The 16,928-nt window shown below is 35.3% G+C and overlaps 1 protein-coding gene across 2 annotated transcripts in view; it reads left to right on the forward strand.

Moving 5' to 3' along the window:
- LOC124362180 (histone demethylase UTY) overlaps positions 1-16,928 on the forward strand; it is a 135,379-nt gene that overhangs the window by 10,037 nt on the left and 108,414 nt on the right. For both annotated transcript variants that reach the window (XM_046816444.1, XM_046816443.1), the window contains exon 3: positions 637-814. In XM_046816444.1, the coding sequence (XP_046672400.1) occupies positions 637-814 (178 nt within the window). The remainder of the gene's footprint in view (positions 1-636; positions 815-16,928) is intronic.

Below are 16,928 nucleotides of genomic sequence, written 5' to 3' on the forward strand. Positions count from 1 at the left end.
AGTAACACTATGTTTTGAGATCTGCAATCTAATCTCTTCTTCAGATAATAACTAACCTAATACATAATTTATTACAAACTAGGTTAAAATAAACAAATCATACCAAAGCGTTGTGGCACGCCTAAGTCAGGAATCACAACCACCATGTTGTTGGTCAACTTCACTAACTCTAAAAACATGCACTTGATGTCCAGAGTCCAGCAGCAAGGACATCAATATTGACCCTAAAACATTCTGCAAGCTGGGCCACTTCCATCTGCTGCTGGAGGATTTTGTGTATAGTTTTTTATTAAGTGCATTTTTTTAGAGTTCGTGAAGTTGACTAACAACATGGTGGTGGTGATTACTGACTTAGGCGTGCTACAACGCTTTGGTATGATTTGTTTATTTTAACCTAGTTTGTAATTATGTATTAGGTTAGTTATTACCTGAAGAAGAGATTATATTGCAGATCTCGAAACGTAGTGTTACTGATTTTTTGTTTCACTGAACGATGGCAAATGTCCGGAAAAATCCTGTTTCCTTCACAATCCTTCCATCGTCAAAAATAACCTTCAAACAAAGAATGTTGTTCTTGATTATATATAAAGGATGTTTAGGAGGTATTCTGCCTGTCTAACTAAAGTGATCGTGCAGGCTGTGAAGTATCTGGAGCGAATGCTGGTACAAGCTCAAGAGCAGAAGCAGCGTAACAAGACACTCCGCAAGGATGAGAACAAGAGTCCAGAGTCCAGCAGCAAGGACATCAATATTGACCCTAAAACATTCTGCAAGCTGGGCCACTTCCATCTGCTGCTGGAGGATTACTCGAAAGGTATAGCATCTTTGGTTACAGGTGTGAAGTAACAGGATGTGACAATTAGATTACATATACTGGTATTTACTTTTTATTTTTCTCCAAACATTTTCTATATTTCTCTGAAACTTTATATTACATGTAAATTTTGTATATATTATTATTACAGAAATGTAAATATTGTAAACACAACTTTGTACTATATCCATAATTTGGCTTGTCTGAATAAATGATTTATTGCACAACTTCAAGTTTGATTTTACTATAGTACGAAAGATATCTATGCAAGCCTGGGTTGTGACAAATAAACTGTTGTGTAATGCACTTAGGACTGAGATATATTACATAAACTTTGCATGGGTATAGATGATATTTTCGTGATAAACCTAGTATTAACCTTGTTAATTAAGATCTCTTTACATTATTAATAAATAATAATGGTCAGACTTGCAATGGTATGTCTCATACTATAGTTTAGTTTCTTTATAGGTGGATTCATAATCTACATGTGAGCTATATGTGTGTAAACATTCACTGTCTGTATATCAACACAAATTGTCCTTGTAATTGGTAACACAACTTAAATTTGTTATCTTTGACAGAGTTTAAGGGACAACTCTGTTTTCTATATAACTGCCCTGCTAATCTCAGAATTGGTATGTACGTAATACAAGAATAAATTTAAACTTAAGAATCATGCCATTAAATTCAACTAAATCGTCTCAGATTTCAATGAAACTTTGCATATTTTTTTCATTATTGTGTTTGCCGCAGCAATCACCATTTGACATTTTGTGTGGGAATTTATGTCCCGACACGTTTTATCATTATCATTTGGTCTGTGACAATGTGGGATCAGTCTTGATTAGAGTTTGGGATATTATTATGTGCATGTTGTTTCATACCATGTAGTTTTAGAACTCAATTATGTTTGAACACATTTCAGAATGAACGAAAATGGTACTTTTTAATTATTATTAACTTTTATTTGTTTCGTCTTTTGTGTTTTTCAAGCTTTTATTGCCCTTAACTTTTGTAGACATCTAATATGTTTTGTAAGCCTCAGCCCACGGCACGGTCGAATCGAAAGATCACGGCTCCATCATCACAGGCTTAGATTTATACAATTATTTTGTAAGTGTTTTAATTCATTTTAACATATCATATTCTACTTCAATGTCACTAAACATTAATTGGAAATGTTTAGTTACGACATTTAAGTAATCAAATTAAGGATAAAGTCAACAGACTCGGTGTCGTCTGATGATGGAAATGGGAATTCTTGATGAGAAAGCTCCAAATAACAACTTCTTATTTCTTATAATGCAAAGGCCAACAATATTTTCTTCTAAGCTCACTTACAGTTTCAACATTCACCTGATTTATGTTATTGTTTCTTTGGTTGATCATTAGAACTTGGAAGGAAGTTCTGGTAGTAGTTTGCCTCATTAGCAGCAAATTTCTGTTGTATTCTTTTTGTAACAGGCCTAAGTGGAACTTGATCAAAGGGGATTGGGAGTCGCTTATTATTGAGTTTGAAAATTGAATCAGGTTTATTCCTGATATACCAGTCAACTATAACCAATTTTCTGGCCTGCTTGTAATTACTGCCAAAAACTGTGTATACCTAGAGGTTTCAAGAAAACACACATTCCTGGAATTTAATGACTGTATTACTCATCATTCTGGACTCTTTTGATGAAGGTAGGAAAAAGAAATATGTGCAAGAAATTAAAATAATGAATCTCGATGGGAGTAATTACAAGGCTTGGTATAAAAATATTTGCCGGTGTGCTCTAACCACTCTATTTCGTCAATTATATATGCTACGTATAGTACATATCTATACGTAGGAGAAAGTTTTGAAAAAGATGATTAAAAAGAATGTAAATCATTTGAAAGAAATTAATTATATAAAAATAAAATGCATAAAATAGAATATTCTGATAACTTTATGTATCAATTTGAATATAGCTTATCCTAAATATTTGGTTTAATGCGATTTTATGTTATTTTGAATAATTATTTTACACTGACGAGATTTATTCTTAATATTTCATGGTTTTTATATTATTGATTGATTGAATTATATTTGTTGACTCTATTCAATTTATATCTTGCAAATGTTTTTGAATAAAGAATTTATGAAATGAAATCTGTTAGTGTCAAAGCCGCTGCAGTCAACTCACCACTCACTGTCAAGCAGAGAATGTCATTAAATATGGTATTTTGTTCCGTGTATGGTAAAGACATAGCAAGCTAAAAATGGTGCCAATTGTTTTGTGAAGAGCAAACTAATGTTCATGATTTGTCTGTCAAGTGAAATGGTTACAAATAACCTCACCAAACAAATCAGTCATGATGTAAAGGAAAATAAAACCATCACAACCACAGATCTTTAAAAAAATTTGTGTAGTGAAATTGTGACTGATAAACTTGGATGTGGTAAAGTGTGTACCCGATGGGTAACAAACTCTTAACTAATAAACTCAAAACAAATTGGAATGAGCTCTAGTTTCTTTTCCAATATCATGAAGAAAGTGACAATTATTTTTAAAATCACATAGTCACTCGTGATGAAACATTGTTTCTTATGTTGATGTCGAACAAATACAACAATCAATAATATGGGGTCACACCTCGGTCGCCATAAAAATTGCTATGATCTGTTACTTGAATACGAGTTTTATTCTACTAGTATTGTAAACTTCTACCTAGACGTGATGAGGTCTTAAATATTAATGTTATATATGTTGAAATATAGATGATGTTCTTTCAGTATGACGATGACGTTTCATTCTTTGTATATAATAAAAAATCTGTAAATCTTAAAGAATTTATATAGATTTTATATAGAAATTCAGCCTATTGCAATTTTTCTCATTCATTTATCGAAATTTCTGCATAAATTCACTGAACTCTGAGAGGTCAAAACCACCCCGTACCAAAGTTTGTATATGTATAAAAAATAACTGCTATATAAAATGATAACTGCTTGTGAAAATGATAACTATTGTTCCATACAAAGGTCAAACAAGTTTAAACCTGGTACAAAATTGATCATATGAATATCTCAGCTAAGTTTGTTAGGTGGGATTGGTACGCCATTTTGTTTCCATTATGGTGGTATTTCAAACTTAAAAGTATTCACACCAATATTTATGAACCAAGAGAAAAATAAAAAGTGGTCTGGTATGCATATAACATTTCCTAAACTTTTTGTCACAAACATTTTAAAATCTTAAATGGTTTTTGAGATGTTGAGTAGGTCCCTTGATGTTAAATTAATAATATTTCAATTGTTACAAAATCGCACCTCCTTCTAACTGAAGCTCAAGGAGTATTCTATTTTTTTAAAGAACTTACTTACTAGCGATCCTCGTATATTCTCAAAATGCTTTCAGGGAGCTCTGCTTGCTAACCCTATTCAGTTTGAATATTTTAGAAATTGCACTTTAATTTGATTTTTAGTGTACGTTGACACAGAATAGTGAAATATACGAGACAAGAGCTTAAAGCACTGTTGAGTCCAGTGTTAGAAACCCTGTTCTTCTCAGGCTGGGATCAAGCTCCATAATATTCTTCCTGAAATACTAAAATTCAAAACCAATCCAAAAAGTTTTAAAACCCAATTATTGAAAAATTCAAGTAAGTTTGTGGAACACATTTAAGAGTAATGATCACAGCAGTGTTACAATAGTGAGAGTTGAGTTTCAAGAATGAATTTGGTTGCAAAATAAATACAATTATTAATATATTAGTGCAATAAATGCCTTTTATTCTGTTCTAGTTTAATGTAGCTGTCTCTTCAATGTCTTTTGGGTAATGTATCGATCTTGATGGCAGTATGTTGGCCCTTAAACGAGAACTTAGGTCTTAACTTTCTGTTATCATCCTTAGAAAAATACTACTAAAAACTTTTAAGAGATTAAAAGTGAATGCTGTGTTAAAGCTAGGAAAGTTAGTAGATTGTGTTCAAGGCAATACCCCTTCTGATTGTGAATGTAAGTTGCTTGGGTGCCTTATCTACAATGATATTCTCTTGTTCTCAGTGTCAGTATTTTTTTGTCCGTTAGAAGAGGAGTTGCTGCAACCAGGTGCTGTCATTAACATCTTCCATTAAGATACCTCGGCCGAAAAAAGAGATTGAACGGGATCTTCAATAGTCTGCTTTTTGCTGCTATTCTTTGTGCAGAGATTAGTTTTTCAGACATTTCTGCAACATAGTCTATGAAATTTATTTATAAAGATGATATTTGTTTACAACATTGTCACAACATATAGAAAGAATTACATATATCCATTTATGTAAACATACATCTGATCTCAATGCCTCCAGAAACAACTTTTCAGAGTAGAAGCTCAACCAAAGAAATACAATGATTCCATCTTGACAGTAAGATGGTAACCTTTAAATTTGACATATTCTTAATACAATGAGCACCCACAGTTCCTGGAGATTGCTCTTGATTGATTCAATTTTGAGTAAGTTTGGATCTCATGTCTTATTTGCTTAGGAGAATCATCCCTGATTTCTCATAGACAGCTATATCAATTCTTTTAGGTGGAATAAGATGTGTAAAGCTGTAGAAGCTATTTCATATCATCTTCCCACGCACCCCAGATTGGGATTGTGAAAACATGTACTCTTTCTTTGATTCCTCTTCGGTTATTATCTCTTGTCTCATCCTGTTTGGCTGAACAGTTTGTATATGAGAGGCGTAGATGCCCAACTTAGGAGTAAATTGAGTTATGTTCACATTGAATACATGAGAAGGTCAAGATTACATCCTGGTTTAAGGGTGAGTAGGCTGTTTTGTTTTGTTTTCAGGTTGTGGATCTGATCACAGGACGGACATTTAAGGAAACATCTTCATTATGTTGGAAATTTTAGGGAAGATCCTCTATGTAGATTACTTACTAAGCAGGAGGAAACTGCTTGACACCTACTTTTTGACTACCCGGCGAGTATGGAAACATTGTGCCATCTTTGGCATTCTGAATAAGGGCAGTGAGTTTCCCCGGAACACCTCATTTGTTGTGTCTGCCGAAATTGTAAACTGGTAGGCTCCATAGTACACTTTGGAGTGTGTAAAAGGTTTCAGAGGCTTCAGTACTTACCAGTGGGATGACAGTATAGCAGGACATTGAGGGTGACCACTGACACTGTCGTGGCACCTCTTCCCATATTATTCAACATTTTAAGAGTGATCACTGGCACTGGCATGTTACCTCGTCCCATATTGCATATCATCACCCTCCCTAAGGCTCTTCTTTATTCAAGTAAATCTGAGTTTTTGAGAATTCCGCTCTTTTCAAATCATTCCATTTTACAAAATCTGTTGCTGCAGAATTAGTCTGAAGTTTAGTTGTCACCTGTAAACCCACTTTTTAGCAATATACTGATAGCTTTTCACCCAAGACTGCCTGAAAATCGTTTTAAGATTTGTTTGATGATTATACTCAGCTCAGTGTAGTGTTTTAGTAACTGTGAGAATTTGAAGTTCTTTTTTAAATTTTAGTATTTGACTAATGCAATGGTAATCTTCACCAAATAAACTTGGCATACCTTACAACATATCAGAATGAGGCAAAATAAATCATCATAATTTCAGTGCAGGAAGCATGAAAAAATTACTTAGTTATCTAATTTTGTGAGCTATACAATGTTTCAAACCATTAAAAAAAATGGCAATTGAAAACAACAGGAACAACTATTTTGTAGGCAAATTAATAATGCCCTTTCTTAAGCCATTAATTACATTGCATGTTAAATACATAGTTGATAGCTGTTGGTTGTAAGAACAAGAAATGAATTCTTTTTCAGTTTTGTAAATGGTGCAGTTCGGTTTATGTTTCAATGAGAAGTTAATTTTTTTGTTTTTTGAGTTGTTAAAAATGAATCATTCGCATTTAAGAAACAACAAAGACAGACGCTGCTGTTGACAGTTTGAGTAGAATTTGGTTAATACTACTGTTCCATGTTAAATGTTAATCGCTTCGGCAGCTATTAGCTATGGAGTCTTTATACCATTGGTTTACTAGCAAATTTTAGACCGGTCAACCAGCTGTAGAACATTATTAATTCACAATCACCTCAACCAGCAATATGGCATTGAATAGTACAGAGATCGTACCTCTTATCCTTGTAATTAAAAATAGTAGGGAATTTAAAAATAGTTGTTAGATAGAAGGTAGTGAGAAGGTTTCCGAAACATTAGATGTCAGTACGTACGCTCAGCACATGACTATATTATGCAATATTTGATGACCTTTTTGTTGAATAAAAGTAAAGTTTTTTACTTCCGGATATTAAAATCTTAATTGATGAGGTACTTTACAACTTAGGGGATTATAATTATAATTGCATGGTGTCAATTTTAACAGTGACACCATTAGTTTCTCAAACGACTAAGTTAACACTTCAATCTTTACAAATAGCAGTGGTTTAAAGATGTGGCATCTGCAATTTTTATTTTGTTGGCCGGTGGTCGGGCCGGCAGCCAATTAGTTACAGCTGGTCTTGTCCTCTGCGAAGTATACATTTTGAAAGTTTTTCTGGTGCTTCTTTTAGACTTACCTGTCTCTACTTGATTTTTGCTAGAATTGCTGGTTTTCCTGATGAGCGTTACTAGCTGTCTTCTCTACTACAAACTTGCATAGGGTGAAGACATATGGCCAGCAGTGAACGGAGTTGTTTGTTTCATCAAAGCTAGGTGCCCGCTCCCTTGACAAACCGGCACAGTGTCAGTGATCCTTAATATCATTGCCTGCCTTGCTAAAAGTTCGATGAACCTCTCAATTTAGTTTAAATAAGGGTCCTGGACCAGACCCCATCTCCACTAGAATCAAATTCGACAGCCAAGCTTCAACGTTACACTTTAAGAATGATATGGATCACTATCTTGTAACACTACATTCGTAACATATAAATATATGAGATCGTTTAACAATGTACTTGTGACATATGTTTACTTTAAACTCAAAAGTATTGATGAGAACAATGTAATTCAACTCATGGCACGAATACTGACATGGTCACTTAGAACCTTAGGAATGTCCTAGCAGGGCAACAAAATTCTGTCGACAACACAAATCAAAGTATTTCAAAGTATTGATGAGAACAATGTAATTCAACTCATGGCACGAATACTGACATGGTCACTTAGAACCTTAGGAATGTCCTAGCAGGGCAACAAAATTCTGTCGACAACACAAATCAAAGTATTTCAAAGTATTGATGAGAACAATGTAATTCAACTCATGGCACGAATACTGACATGGTCACTTAGAACCTTAGGAATGTCCTAGCAGGGCAACAAAATTCTGTCGACAACACAAATCAAAGTATTTCAAAGTATTGATGAGAACAATGTAATTCAACTCATGGCACGAATACTGACATGGTCACTTAGAACCTTAGGAATGTCCTAGCAGGGCAACAAAATTCTGTCGACAACACAAATCAAAGTATTTCAAAGTATTGATGAGAACAATGTAATTCAACTCATGGCACGAATACTGACATGGTCACTTAGAACCTTAGGAATGTCCTAGCAGGGCAACAAAATTCTGTCGACAACACAAATCAAAGTATTTCAAAGTATTGATGAGAACAATGTAATTCAACTCATGGCACGAATACTGACATGGTCACTTAGAACCTTAGAAATGTCCTAGCAGGGCAACAAAATTCTGTCGACAACACAAATGGCGTATCCTAGATTGGCATGTGGCGCAAAATCGCCGGTTGTTATGACTGAAGACAAATATGTTCATCTTTGGTCGTGAGACGGCAGCGACACGGATCTAGTGACTTAGTTGTAAAATATCAACACCATCTGCTAGATAAAGTAGTAGATTATAATATTCAATTCAAAATCGTTACATACTACAAACTTTGAAAAAATGTTAAGTTCCTTTTCAAAAAACAGTGTTCATTTTAGCTGAAACAGTAAATCGGTGTTGTTCCCAAACGTGTGTATTGCATTGGTAATTGTTAGAACATGTCTGTATAACTATTGCAAGCTCAAAAAAATAGCTATTCACTTTAGAAAGAGAGACAATTGTGCTGCGATCTACAATGACGCAATAGAGTTTGTAAAACCTTGACATTCTTAGTATAGGGGCTCAAGTGACTACGACTATCAATATGGGTGACATACCATCCATGACTTCACAGCAAGAAAAGGATGGACTGCTAGATGCATATGACAGTTAAATAACCTTAAGCCTGAATGTATTGTCGTTTTATTTTGTGAGGTAACCCATTGTACATATATTTAATAAGGTAGTTTTTATGGTTTTACAAAACGTATAAAAAAAACATGTCAGTTAAATTTTTGTACTTTTTCCTTGGACAATTATTTTCAAATATGTATTTAGTTCATATATAATATGGTAGAACTATCTACCATCTACATTTAAACCTAATGTCTATAAATCTGAAAAAATTAAATGGATTACTCATATTTAATTGTGATTTGGTTAAACATCTTATTGTTTGTTTTGTTGTCATTGTTATCACATTTATTTATTCAAATGTGGTGTTTGTTAATTTATTTATTACATGAGTCTGTATTCAAAATAGTTTAATTTTATCTTAGCTTCAATATGTTTTTGCTTTAGATTGTTTCTATTAGAGTATGTCATGCAGGGTCTTCTTGGATGAACAAAACTTCTCCAGATTATTAAATAGGTCAGTACAGTACTTTTAATAACCACATTGGTTTGAAGAAATGTTTTTGTTAATTTTTACATGAAAAAATCAGTTAATGAAGAATGTACTATTCATGGAGCATCCATTATATGTATGTAATTATGGGGGTTTGACAAATTGTTTTGTTTGGGGCCCGCCAAAGATGTCTACGGTCCTAATTGTGAAAACATGCAGGTATACAGAGATTAGTATTGTCTGGTGTCAGAATTATCTTGAAAATTCAAAAAGGCCTTAGATGAGCAAATAGTGCTGAATTTAAAATTAATCTTCAGCAATTAGGTGGTTACTGAACTGTCCATTAACACCAGAGACTTGCAAGAATCCATCTTGCTCCAAGTTGATTGTAATTCTTCGCAAATGCACAGTAATTTTCTTCAGACTCTCAGTAATTTTCTTCAAATTATCGTTGTGGTGAGCTGGAGTAATTGCAAAATGATCTGGACATACTATCTTCCTTCTTTTATCAGATATTTCATTTCCTTTAATTATTGGGTTCATCCACCTGGTCCTAAGCAGACATTTTATCTTGGTTGTGTTTCACGTACTTACCAATCCAACTGTATTTCATGCAGACCACATGAAAGTGCGGGTGTTCTGAGTGACAGAGCTCAACTGTGCGACAAATTATCATAAAAATTGCAAATATCGCTATATGTAACACTAAAGAACACTGGAATGTACACAATTAATTACATTGCAACATCATAGCGTAGTAACTGGAAGTGGGGCACATTTCCAGTTTCCAGAAGACTTATTACTATAATTTACCATGACCCACCGCTAGATTCCGTCTATCAAAAACCTATCCAGTTTTGATGAGTTTATTTGATACTACTAATTTAGATGGAATGCCAAAAGTTTCCCTAACTATAGAAATTGGGGCGTAGATGATTCAAAAAAAGGTTGTTGCCAAGTTTGTTCCTCGGGTTCTGAATGACAATCAAAAGGAACATCAAGTTGAAACATGTCGTGTTTTGAAAATAACAACATGAAACTGACACAGATTTTCTGTCAAAGATCGTGTTATTATTTTAACATTAAAACCAGTTCAGTAGCATTTTTACCGTGTAGAAAACAAAATATCACAGCTGCACGTTGTTCACTTAAATTTGCAATCATAAAAAAACGAAATAAGAACAAAACAGCACTAGCAAAAACAATCACTGTAGATGAACGAAACAAGCCAGATTGACAATACAGGTGGCACTGAACTGGCTATGAGTTGTGCTATACATGCCTAGTGGCAGGCAGAAATATGTACTACACAAGATCTGCCCGCAATGCTATTCCGGTTTCTTTTGGGTACCCCCTCATATTCTAGTTCCTCAGAGGAAACTTTTTCTGTAGCATAATTCAGCGCTTTTCTGATACAAAATAGAGATTAAAACTTGGGTCACTGCCCCATTAAGTTAAAGAACTATTTTAATAAAATAGAAATTCCCAGTTAGTTTGTTGTGGTATCTGATTAAATAAGACTTCAGTGAATTGTATGATGAGACAATATGATCAAAGTTTATCTTTCCAAAATAATTATCTATGGCACATTTCGAAGAAATATAAGATTTCTTGTACAGCTGCCAGTATGAATTATCAGAATTAAGATGCATTAGAACAGACAACAACAAAATAGTCCAGTGGTGGTTGTTTATTTATTTATTTATTTATTTATTTCCAACGGACATACTCCATTTTTACATTCAAGATCCATAATTCAAGATCAATAATTACAACTTAACCTAAACCAAAAAATAACCTCAACAAAAACATGTGAATGACTGAAAGGAAATATTACATAATACTCTAATGCAAGGCATGATATATGCTAGAATAAAAACGTATTTAAATGTTTTAAAAACTATAACAATACCATAATGAAAGAACGCAACAATAAATAAACTATAACAATAGAAATAACATAATAACATAAATAACTTAATAACAGTAACAACAGAAAAAACATAATAAACTATAAAATAATATAACAGGGATATTCGTAACAGTGTTTCAAAACAGCAGACAGTAAAAATAACAATGGTAAATAGACAAACTATGACATACAATAAACCGAGAAAATGAACAAACATAGACATTAAGTGGAGGCATTTACGTTGGCAGCACTGCACCTTTCACTTTCCACTTCAATGATCTCACGCCATCATGGAACAGGTCGACAGTTATAGGCAGGTTGTTGCCGGCCCTCTGCAGGCGAGCCACCGTGCTGTTTGCTGCATAGTTTGTGCCATAGTGTTGCCTGATGAAGAGGTCATTGGAACGAGTGCTGGATGGTGTCTTGAAATTGAGGAGTTGAAGGACGTCCGGGCAAACCATCTCACCGTTCACCAACTTATGGAGAACCACTAAGTCGGCCACAGTCCTGCGAGTATCAAGATGTTCCAGTTTAAGTCTGGCGTACATATCATCAATTGGTACTTGTTGGTATTGGTATCCATTTCTGACACCCACCAAACGGATGAAACGACGCTGAACTCGTTCAAGATCATCACAAAGGTACTTTTGGTGTGGATTCCAAACAGTCGATCCATATTCCAGAATCTGGCGTACCAGGGCACAGTATATTGTCCTCAGGGCTACCATATTTGTTATATGTTTAGAAAAACGGGAGATAAAACCAAGCATTCTGTTTGCCTTCGAGCAAATATTATGAACGTGAGCCTCAGGGCTAAAATTCTGTGTCAGAGTAATTCCCAAATCTCTCACTTCATTTACTCTAGCGATGGTTTCTCCTTGCAACAAGTAATTGTATATTATAGGCGAAGTGCAACGGTAAAATGATATGGCTTGACATTTCTTGGCGTTTAGTGACATTTTGTTTATTAAGCACCATTCATATACGCCATGAAGACTATCTTGAAGTGATTCACAATCCGCAACATGAGTAATCTGTGAGTATAACTTGACATCGTCCGCAAACAATAGGCAGTCACTGCTGATATTCAGAGGAAGATCGTTTATAAAGAGTGCGAAGAGATAAGGTCCAATGATAGAGCCCTGGGGAACACCGGAAAGTGAGATAAACTCAGAGGATATTGAGCCAGCAAACTTCACTGCAAGCCTGCGCTCAGAAAGGTAACTCGACAGCCAACGAACTGAAATGTCATCGAAACCAAGCGCAGAGATTTTCTTGAGTAATAAGGCATGGTCAACAGTGTCAAAGGCCTTGGAAAAGTCTAAATATATTGTATCCAGCTGTTTGCCATTAGCAAAAGCATTCTGCACCTGAGTCTGGAGTAACATTAAGTTTGATAGAGTCGACCTTCCTGGTGAGAAACCGTGTTGCTGAGGACAGGTTAACTGAGCAATCCTAAATCTTATTCGATCAAGAAATAGATCCTCAAAAACTTTGGATATCGCTGAGAGAATGGAAATGGGCCTGTAATTTGAGGTGATGTCAGTAGGTCCTGATTTATGAATGGGGACCACGTAGGCTGCTTTGAACGCCTCAGGAAAAATTCCCATCGCAAGTGAAGTATTAAATATGTGGCAAACTGGAATGGCCAAGATGCTTCTGCTGTACTTGAGTACCCCTGGTGGAATCCCATCAGGGCCCCAGCCCTTTTTGTCATCAAGGTTTCTAAGCTTCTCCAATACTTCTTCAGGGGTGAACTCATAAGCAACTCCGTCACCGAGATGGTAATATCCGCTTGGAACAAAGACCTCCGTAGGCTTCGTGAAAACCGAGGAGAAGAAGTCCTTGAATGCTTCACACATCGCAAGAGGCTCCTCAGCAACGACTCCATTGTGAACAATCTGAGAGGGCACAGACGAAGATTTTCTTGTGGAATTGACATGACTCCAAAATAAACGGAAATTGTTGGGGATTCCAGCTTCCACCCTTTGTATATGCTGGCGATAATCCCAGGCAGCCAAGACCCTACACCTTGCTCTTATATTAGCGAATCTGGAATAATTAGATGCTGACGGAAAGTGCTTGTATTTTTTATGTAAACATTTTTTTGTTATTATTAAGTTTTTTAAATAAGGTGAAAACCATTTAGGAAACGGAGAGTAGCCAATTCTTCTTACTGGCGAGTTAGCCTTTACTATATTGGAAACTGTAGAGATAAAGGAATTTGTTGCCCTGTTAAGGTCTGAGTTGGACAGTATTGCATGAAAGTCGGTAGTTAACAACGAGCGATGAACATTCATAAGGTTACACCTTTTCAGATCATATATGTGTCTTTTGAATAAATGAGATTGGTTGATATGTCGGTAGTGGATCTCAAAGGGTAAGGGTGGGTGGTGTCTCTCCTCAACCGGCAGCAGATTATCGCTCTCCAGTGATACATTAATATCTTTATTAGAACTCAGAATCAGGTCCAACATGACGTCTCTGCTGTTATAGATTTGATTGATTTGGTAAAGCTGAAACAAGTCCATCAGTGACCGTACCACTCTTGACGCTGGGGAATGCGTACCAGTTGACAAACCATTCCAATCAATCCCGGGAAGGTTGAAATCACCCACGACAACCACCTCATCGAATCTTCGCCCCGTTGACATTAGTGCCTCTATTGACTGTAACAAACTATTGTATCTGGAGGGAGGCTGCTGAGGAGGGATGTAACAAGCTACTAGGAGCCATGAGGTGTATTTGCAGGGCTTAAGCTCAATAAGAAGGTGCTCAATATCATTGATTTCAGAGTAGAGTTGAGTTGAGTTGATAGCATCCCTGATGGCCACCATTACTCCACCCTTACCAGACTTAGAGCTGCTCAGTGGAGACCTATCACATCTATAAATTGAGAAATTCTTAGGCAACACCTCAGCATCGTCAACGTCAACTGACAAGTTTGTCTCCGCCAATATGACAACGTCGAAGTTAGACATAGTAATTGAGGACTTGAATTCATTCAGTTTGCTTCTCATTCCATTCACATTTTGATAGTAAAAATAAGTATGACCGTTGGATGAAACTAGTTTTTTGTCTTCTTAACTATCATCGGCACCCCATTCTGATACTTAATTGTTAAATCCTTCTCCCCATTCCTTTCTCTGACAGCTAGAGAATTTCGAAGTTCTTGCAAGTGATATCTCTCCTTGACAGTTCGATCACGGGACACTTCAACAGCACTGTCAGGGAAGAGACTGCTAAGTTTGGGAGAATCAAAATTTTTAAAGAAGCTGATGGCCTCACTTGTGTCACCAAAGGAAACCTTCATCGGACGAGGTTTTCCGGGCTTCCCTTTACCAATTCGAACTATCTTACTAATATGAAGGTCACTCACTTGGAGGACTTTGAGGACGTCATCCATTTTTCCCTTATCATGCTGTATTTTACTCTTGATATCTATATCAGACGATTCGGGTATACCATATAGTATAGCATTCTTTGAGCGCTGGTTCCGATCATTAACTTCAGCAATGACAGTTTCCGAATCAAGTGGCTTATTATTCTTTAATATCTTTATATCAGCAGCAAGGGATGAAATCATTGACTCGTTAGCTAAAACTCTTGGCTCAAGCTGGGATAATTGGTCTCTAATTTTACCTACATCCGACTTTATGGCTTCAATTCCATCGGAGACACCGCCTATCTGTTCAATTTTCTCTGTCCAGCCCTCGATTCTGTCCATCAGTTTGTTTACGCTCGAAGTTAGAGCCACTATGGGGTCATCAGTTGACGGTTTACAGTCCACTCTGCTACAGTGCCATTTCTTGTTTAAGTCCTTGAAGAATTGAGTGTACTCAGTTTTAGTTAAGTTCACGCAAGTTCGGTGAAACCAGCGCTTACAACCTCCGTCACACGCAATGCCCTCTTCAGAATCCAGAACTAGTCTCATACACACCATACAAGCGGTCGAAGCATATGCCATTATGTAAGTTACATTTTAATCCTCATTTAACCTGTGCCCAATATCAGGGAGCAGCTAATTTTCAGCAGCAATATGAATGACAACACTGCTGCCAATGACATCGGACTATTTTGGAGTGGACTGCTCTAGTCATTTTTAATGCTGATTAAGTTATTGATAAGAAACTCTTTAATATATGGCATTTTAAATATTACTAAATTTAGACTGGAAAATTTCTGTGAAGTTATATAGGGATTGATAAGGAGAATACATTAAAAGAGACAGTATGAAAATGGTATAATGATAGATTCAAATTTTACCAATTTCAGTCCTGTTTTTGCAATCTATACTTCGTTCATAATGCATTAGTTCCAACTTACAGAGATAATATTTGTTGACATTTGATTGTTGTGGAAAACTGTCACAGGAAGTAAACAAAATAACATACACTGTTCTTTTTTTAAACTTGTTCACTTAAAAAAAATAATCAATCTGCAAATATGAGTCAAGGCCTCTTATAACTTATGGACTGTTGTGTTCCCTCAAATTTGACAAACTATGTTGTTTTCATTTCATTATTAACAATAGACGATTTGAAAGGGTAATTGGATTAAAACAAATTTGGTATCATGTGGTATAACAGAGGCAGTACGTTTCTAGAACTGATATCTGACTCTACCCTCTTCTTCTGGTGTTGTCTTATAAAATAAAGTTAAGGATACAAAAAAAGAAAACTATTGAAGTAATGATGATTAATGATTACATGAAATCATACAAAGTGAAATAAAGGTAACAAATGGATTGTGCAGACAACTTTTTCAAAAGAAAATTCTTTGGAGTGGAATAGTGATGGGAGGGCAGGCAGGACACATTTAAAACACACCACATTCCACCCCCAGGGACCTCCCAAAGATTGCAACCAATTCGGATGATTAAATACCAAGTCATTAGATTTTATGGATTCAATACAGTAATTTTGAGAGTGGAATATATATATATATATATATATATATATATATATATATATATATATATATCATATTAAGTTCCAGAACAAATAGAAAATACAATAGTTTTATTAATATTTTGCATCTATTATTATTTTCTCTGTTTAATTTTTTCTTACCCTGTTTATATGTTCTAACTTGGCGCAATCCGGTTGCTGCACTTTTTACAGTATGCATCTCTGATCATGTTGGCCATGCACGTTTTACTATTTTGAAATAATTTCAAGAACTTTGAAAGGATTTATTTAAATGATATAAAATTTGTGAATACTTTTGTTTTTGTTTTGTCATGATGCCTTAAGCTCAAGAATTGCATTTTACTAAAAGCAGACATTAATAAACTGATACCTGGGTATCGAAGGTTTTGACAGAATGTAACAAAAACGTTCTCACACAAAAGGACAGACTGCTCTTTTACCTTTTGACGCTAAAATCAACAGAGTTATTCCTTGGATTAAGAGGAACCTATGCACCGAGTTTCAAGTCTTGAGTACCTTTCTATCAAGAGTTGTTGCACATAGAGCTGTACGGACTGTCATTTGACCTTTTGACCCCAAAATCTGTAAAGTTGTTCCTTGGATACAAGTAAATGT

The sequence above is a fragment of the Homalodisca vitripennis genome, chromosome 5 (assembly GCF_021130785.1).
Source record: "Homalodisca vitripennis isolate AUS2020 chromosome 5, UT_GWSS_2.1, whole genome shotgun sequence".
Lineage (NCBI taxonomy): Eukaryota > Metazoa > Arthropoda > Insecta > Hemiptera > Cicadellidae > Homalodisca > Homalodisca vitripennis.